This window comes from Rhododendron vialii, chromosome 9a (genome assembly GCF_030253575.1).
Source record: "Rhododendron vialii isolate Sample 1 chromosome 9a, ASM3025357v1".
NCBI classification, from domain to species: Eukaryota; Viridiplantae; Streptophyta; class Magnoliopsida; order Ericales; family Ericaceae; genus Rhododendron; species Rhododendron vialii.
In genome coordinates this window covers 34,281,590-34,287,589 of record NC_080565.1, presented here as the reverse complement: position 1 = coordinate 34,287,589, position 6,000 = coordinate 34,281,590, and the positions used below count along the sequence as shown (strand labels likewise).

Sequence of the window (6,000 nt, the reverse complement as noted above, 5' to 3'; positions counted from 1 at the left end):
ATCCAAATTGAAAGAAAAAGGAAAACATAAACTAAACAATAAGATGAAATTACCGCAACATTGTCCTATTAACTCTCATCCAAAAAGACTATTACAAATTAAGGTGATATGTATAAGGTAGATTTTAAGATTAAATCATAACGAATGCGATTCATCTAAGTTCTTTGACCTGTGCATTTTAAATCATTCGATCAAACAAAAAAGATTGTTAAATCGTGAAATATTCCGAAAATGGCAAGGCCCTGAAATTTGGGCATAGAAAAATACTTCATGTACAAGTATAAGAAAATTAATTGGGTCACATTTCCCTTCTGCTTCCTTCCTGTTTCCTAACCATATTATCCAACGAGTATTACAAATAATCCTGCTTACTGCTTAGAACAATTTTTATCAAGAATTCAACTCTCTCTCTCTCTCTCTCTAACCTTTCTTGTACACAGAACTTCGTCACCTGTACATGCATACCAATTCTTCGCCTCCCATTTTCTCCCTCACCCACCTGAAATTCAACTAACTCCCTCACCCACGAAAACCCTAAATTCAGCCCTCCAATTCTCATCCACCTTCCTTTTCTCATTCCCAAAGACATATACTTTATCCAATTCGAGGCCCCCCCCACCCAAAAAAAAAAAAAAAAAACACACCAATCAAATTTCACCCAATTCCCTCATCTGGGTCTCTCCAAACAACCTTCAAATTTCAATTCTTGGGGTTTTCTTGGTCACTCTTGCCGTGGACCACATGGGTCCGATGGATGATTCGAAGGACGCGTTGGTTAGTCAACTCAGCATGGCCATAAGGGACATTTCCGGGTACCCAGAGTGCCGTAACGCGTCGAAGAAGATGTACAACAATTTGGTGAGGAGAGTGAAGCTATTGAGCCCTTTGTTTGAGGAATTGAAGGACAGCGAAGAGGAATTGGATGATGAAGAGGTTCGAGGTTTTGAGTCTTTGAAAATCGCTTTGGATTCAGCTAGAGAGCTTCTGCGATCTATCAATGAAGGCAGCAAGCTCTTTCAGGTACTTTTTTTGTTTTGTTTTTTAATTTGATTTTACCTAAATTCTGGTTTTTGTTGGTTGTTATATTTTGGGTTGGTATTGTTAGTTGAAGTCGTCTGTTTGGTTGTTGATGAGAAAGTTTAGGAGAAGAAAGAAAATCTTGATACCGATGATTCTAGTTGTTTTACCTTGTTAGCCAAGAGGCCTTTGGCCCGCCCAACGCCGTAAGGGTGTGGTTAGGTGCCACAAGATAGGAGGTCAGGAGTTCAACTTCTGGCCGCTAATCTAACTATTTTATCAATACTGAGTTTCGCTGATCAAAAAAACTAGGTAAAACAACCAGAATCATCGGTGTCAAATTTCTAATGCAGAAAGCAGATGATTCTAGCTTATTTTACGTGTTTTTTTTCTTGTTTTTTCAGCAAGTCAACGTTCTGGATTGAAATTCTGTGTCACACTTTTGTATAAATGTCCAACTTTCACAGTATGACAGAAATAAAATGATTAGCTTAAAGCTAGCCGGAAACTGTTGTTTTGAAGATGAGTTGATTATTATGAACTGGGGCTGCAATTCTTGTCAAATGATCTTAAGGTGGCAAGTATTATGTTTCTGTGGTCATTTTTGAGGCTGTATTGCTTTATCTGTTCACTGTGGTGGTAAAAAAGTAAGGGCTGTTTTGTAGAACTTTCATGAACATAAATAGCCACCTAAGTTGTTGGAATTTATGGCTTTGCCAAACTATGGGATTTTGGAATTTTAAGTTTGCATGCAAGAATTTAGAATTCTTTCTCAGGAAGACATTGATGGCTCATTTCAAGGTCGAGGAAATGACAATAATGAGGTGTTTTGCCGATCAAAAAAATAAAATATAATATAATGAGGTGTTTTGTCTTTGTTCAAAAACCGTATCCTTGCCATTGCTATTGGATATGGAGTTTTAAAGCTCTATATACTTTTCTTGCTTTCTCCATTAAGTGTCTTTAATGTTACTTTGCCTTGCTGCTTACTACCCTGGATTTAAGCCTTATAAGGTAAGCTGTATTTTCCATGTCACAGGCTTTGCAGATGGACAAAATTGCTGGTGACTTCCAACAAGTGACGGAGCAAATTGAAGAAGCAATGAGCCGGATTCCTTATGACAAACTTGACATATCGGAGGAAGTTAGAGAACAGGTATTCAGGAGTAATCTTTCCGAAAATTTTAACCATGGATGGACATAACTTATTACTTTGGAGTCCTGAGTTCAACCTAAAGGTGTTGGCCAATGGTTAAATATTCTATTCCTTACTCCCTCTTGAAGCAACCCTAGGGCTTAGGCTTGATAATTACCTGGTATATTTGGGACAGAACTACATATACTGGACAATTAGCCCTTTTCAGGAAAAAATGAATGTTTCATATATTTTATATTAAAGATGATTGAAAAACAGTCCATTCTATTGTTTTCTATCTTTTTTTACTGACTGTAGGTACATCATATTTTAATTTCTTTCAGATTGAACTTGTGCATGCTCAATTCAAAAGAGCTAAAGGAAGAAGGGACTCACCTGATCTACTACTGGAGATGGACTTATCTATAGCACAAAAGGACATAGACATAGACCCTTCAATTTTGAAAAGGCTTTCGGAGAAGCTGCATCTCAGGACTATGAATGATCTAAGGAAAGAGTCACTTGCTATCCGTGATATGGTCATCTCATGTGGTGAAGATCTTGGGGACCGCATTCAGACAATGTCGTTTCTGCTTCAGAAGCTGAAGGATGTAGTGATTGGAAATCCAGACAAAGATACCTCTGAGGGTGAAAAGGAGATGATTAAGCACAGATCTCCTGTTATCCCAGATGATTTTCGGTGCCCAATATCCCTTGAACTGATGAAAGATCCTGTCATAGTTTCTACTGGACAGGTTTAAACTGGAATCCCTTATAATTTTAGGGTCTGTTTGTTTGATTGGATTAATAGTGAAGCGGTATCTAATTCTATAGCATATATAATCCATCAGTCTACTCTTAATGGGATCAGTAGTACCATATTCCTCAAGGTGTTATATATTCCATATTTTTTTTTAAGATTCATATCAAACGGATATTTAATCCTAACCGCAAAAGTTTCTGTCAAGATTTAGGATATGTGGCCCCCCTTGGATTTGTTAGTCCAATCTCAAATCCGGGCACTGGACTAATAGTAAGTAATTAATTATGTAATCTCATTTGGAACTAGAAGTGCAGGGATTAATAGTACCAAATCGCCCAAGATATCATCTATCTCATGTTTTGGGGGTTTTTATAGCCAACGGACATTTAGTTTTGACCCCAAGAGCTTCCGTCAAACTTAGCATATGTGGTTTCCTGGGATTTATAATCAAATTTGATGCCCTAATCCAGGCAAACAAAAGGACCCTTAGAGCTTTTGTGAACATTGATAACCATTATTAAACGAATTTCATGCTTCCTTTTGCAGACATACGAAAGATCATGCATTCAAAAATGGCTGGATGCGGGGCACAAGACCTGCCCCAAGACTCAACAGACCCTTCTGCACACAGCCCTAACACCGAACTATGTTTTGAAGAGTTTAATTGCTTTGTGGTGTGAGAGCAATGGTATTGAGTTGCCAAAAAGGCAAGGGAACTGTGGAGATAAAAAATCAGGAGCAAGTGGTTCAGACTGCGATCGAGCTGCTATTAATGCCTTGATAGACAAACTTGCAGATGGAAATTTGGATCAGCAAAGAGCCGCAGCAGGAGAACTTCGGTTGCTGGCCAAGCGAAATTCAGATAACAGAGTGTTCATCGCTGAGGCAGGGGCCATTCCGCTTCTTGTTGAGCTACTATCCTCCGTGGATTCAAGAACCCAGGAGCATGCTGTTACTGCCCTCCTCAACCTTTCCATACACGAGGCTAACAAGGGTAATATTGTAAATTCAGGAGCTATTCCAGATATAGTCGACGTATTGAAAAACGGAAGCATGGAAGCGAGAGAAAATGCAGCTGCCACCCTTTTCAGTTTGTCCGTCGTAGATGAGAACAAGGTGGCGATCGGTGCCGCTGGGGCAATTCCAGTTCTTATTGATTTGTTATGTCATGGGACTCCAAGAGGAAAGAAAGACGCCGCCACGGCTATTTTTAACCTTTCAATATACCAAGGAAACAAGGTGAGAGCCGTGAGGGCAGGAATTGTGGGACCACTTATGAGCTTGCTTAGGGACTCTGGTGGTGGGATGGTAGATGAGGCGTTAGCGATATTGGCAATTCTTGCGAGCCATCAAGAGGGAAAAGTTGCTATTGGTCAGGCGGAGCCCATTCCAGTTTTGGTGGACGTGATAAGGACTGGTTCACCCCGAAATCGTGAGAATGCCGCAGCAGTTTTGTGGTCGTTGTGCACTGGTGATGTGCAATATTTGAGAATAGTTATAGAGCTTGGGGGAGAAGAGGCGTTGAAAGAATTATCAGAGAATGGCACTGAGAGAGCCAAGAGAAAAGCAGGAAGTGTTTTGGAACTACTCCAACGAGTTGACGTGATACAAAGACCATGAAATGACGTTTCTTCTGCAGCTATTATTGTTTGAAATTTGAATTTTAAAGCATGTAATTCAGATCACGCAGAAATGTTGTTCAAAAAATCGGGCCATTCAGATCACACAGAAATGTTGTACAAAAAATCGGGCCATCCTGTAGTATATTAATCTAGAGTCAGTAATTGAGTGATTTGACTTTACAGAAGGTATTTCCGATAATTGAATGGTTATCTTCTGCAGCTGTTGAGATGTAAAGTCTGTAATTCATGCTAGACACAGGAATGTTGTGTCGGGAGATTTGCATCTGTATGGAGTACATTCCTCAAGGGTTGATGGTCGATGGGTTTTCTGTACAGAAGAATGTCTGGTGGAATTTTACGCGTGCAGAAGTGGAATGGGCTCAGTGTTTGAGATGGTATAGATCATGAGGAAGTGAGAAACTCTCCATTGAAATCAAGAAAAGCCAGCAGTCTGTTTAAACTTCTTAGGTGAACTAGTATTAAACAGACTTGGCCTTCAGCAGCCAGGTACTGTACTGCATTTGACAGTTTGTATCTTTTTTTTTTCCTTGGAAAGTAGAAGCATGTTTGTATTCATGATGTGTACTTTTCCGCGTTAAAAGCGTGTGATTTGTTCGAATAATGTTATATATTTTCAATTGAAATACATGCTTTGTTGCCACGTGATTATGTATGCATCAGCAAAGCCAAAAACATCAGAAATGAAGATCTCTTATTCGGTGTGGGAAAGCAAGTGGTAATTATTGGAAGAGTGTCTAGGATTTACTTTTACCAACCGCAAACTATACAGTTCATTGTTGCTTCTTCTTTCTTTCCCACCTGTTGCTAAGATTATTGTTTGCATAAGTAGAGTGTTTTCCATTAAGAGAGTAGTGATTTCCTGTCTCTGCATTGCCACGAGAAGTACTGTCGTGTGATTTAATTTCCTGTAGGAGTTCACATTGAATGATGAAATTGCTAGAGTGACGTCTTTGTTTTCAGTGTTTCTTTTGGTGTTCTTGCTTTGAACATGGATCGTTGATCAAATTGGTTTAGGAGAACAACTAGCAGATGAAATTGTTCAAATTTTAAACGCCACTTGTCTCGCGTATGGTATGTGATGCAATAGATAGTTGGACAGGCCGAGTAATTTGTTTCTCTAATTGGATACGTTGTTTGTGAACAGGATTCATTTAACACTTTAGACGCTCGGTCATTGTTAGCAGAACACAATTCATTTATCCAATCAGAAAGCACGAATTGGTTTTTGGATTTAAAGTTCACCGGGTACTAGGAAGTTTTTTCTCGATTGGTGTTGGATAGGTCTCGTGTTTTGTACAGGATCATGTCATTCATGTGTTTGAACTTCGAACTGAAGTGTGTCAATCTGTGGGTAGGCATTTCAGTTTCCAAGTCGACAATTTGTGATGGTAAATTTCTGTTTATGGAAGAAAAGATCTCTTCGCTTTGTTAAGCACAAGAGG

At 39.2% G+C, this 6,000-nt stretch overlaps 1 protein-coding gene across 1 annotated transcript; it reads left to right on the top strand.

Moving 5' to 3' along the window:
• The first annotated feature begins 318 nt into the window (after positions 1-318).
• Positions 319-5,198, top strand: LOC131300303 (U-box domain-containing protein 14). Its single transcript, XM_058326064.1, has 4 exons — positions 319-1,020; positions 2,057-2,173; positions 2,497-2,907; positions 3,462-5,198. The coding sequence occupies exons 1-4, from the start codon at positions 742-744 to the stop codon at positions 4,533-4,535; spliced, it is 1,881 nt and encodes a 626-aa protein (XP_058182047.1). The 5' UTR covers positions 319-741; the 3' UTR covers positions 4,536-5,198.
• The last annotated feature ends 802 nt before the right edge of the window (positions 5,199-6,000 follow it).

Coding starts and splice junctions, on each gene's coding strand:
- LOC131300303 (XM_058326064.1), top strand. CDS start 742: ATGGGTCCGATGGATGATTCGAAGGACGCGTTGGTTAGTCAACTCAGC. Junction 2,174..2,496: donor CGGAGGAAGTTAGAGAACAG/GTATTCAGGAGT, acceptor AATTTCTTTCAG/ATTGAACTTGTGCATGCTCA. Junction 2,908..3,461: donor TCATAGTTTCTACTGGACAG/GTTTAAACTGGA, acceptor TTCCTTTTGCAG/ACATACGAAAGATCATGCAT.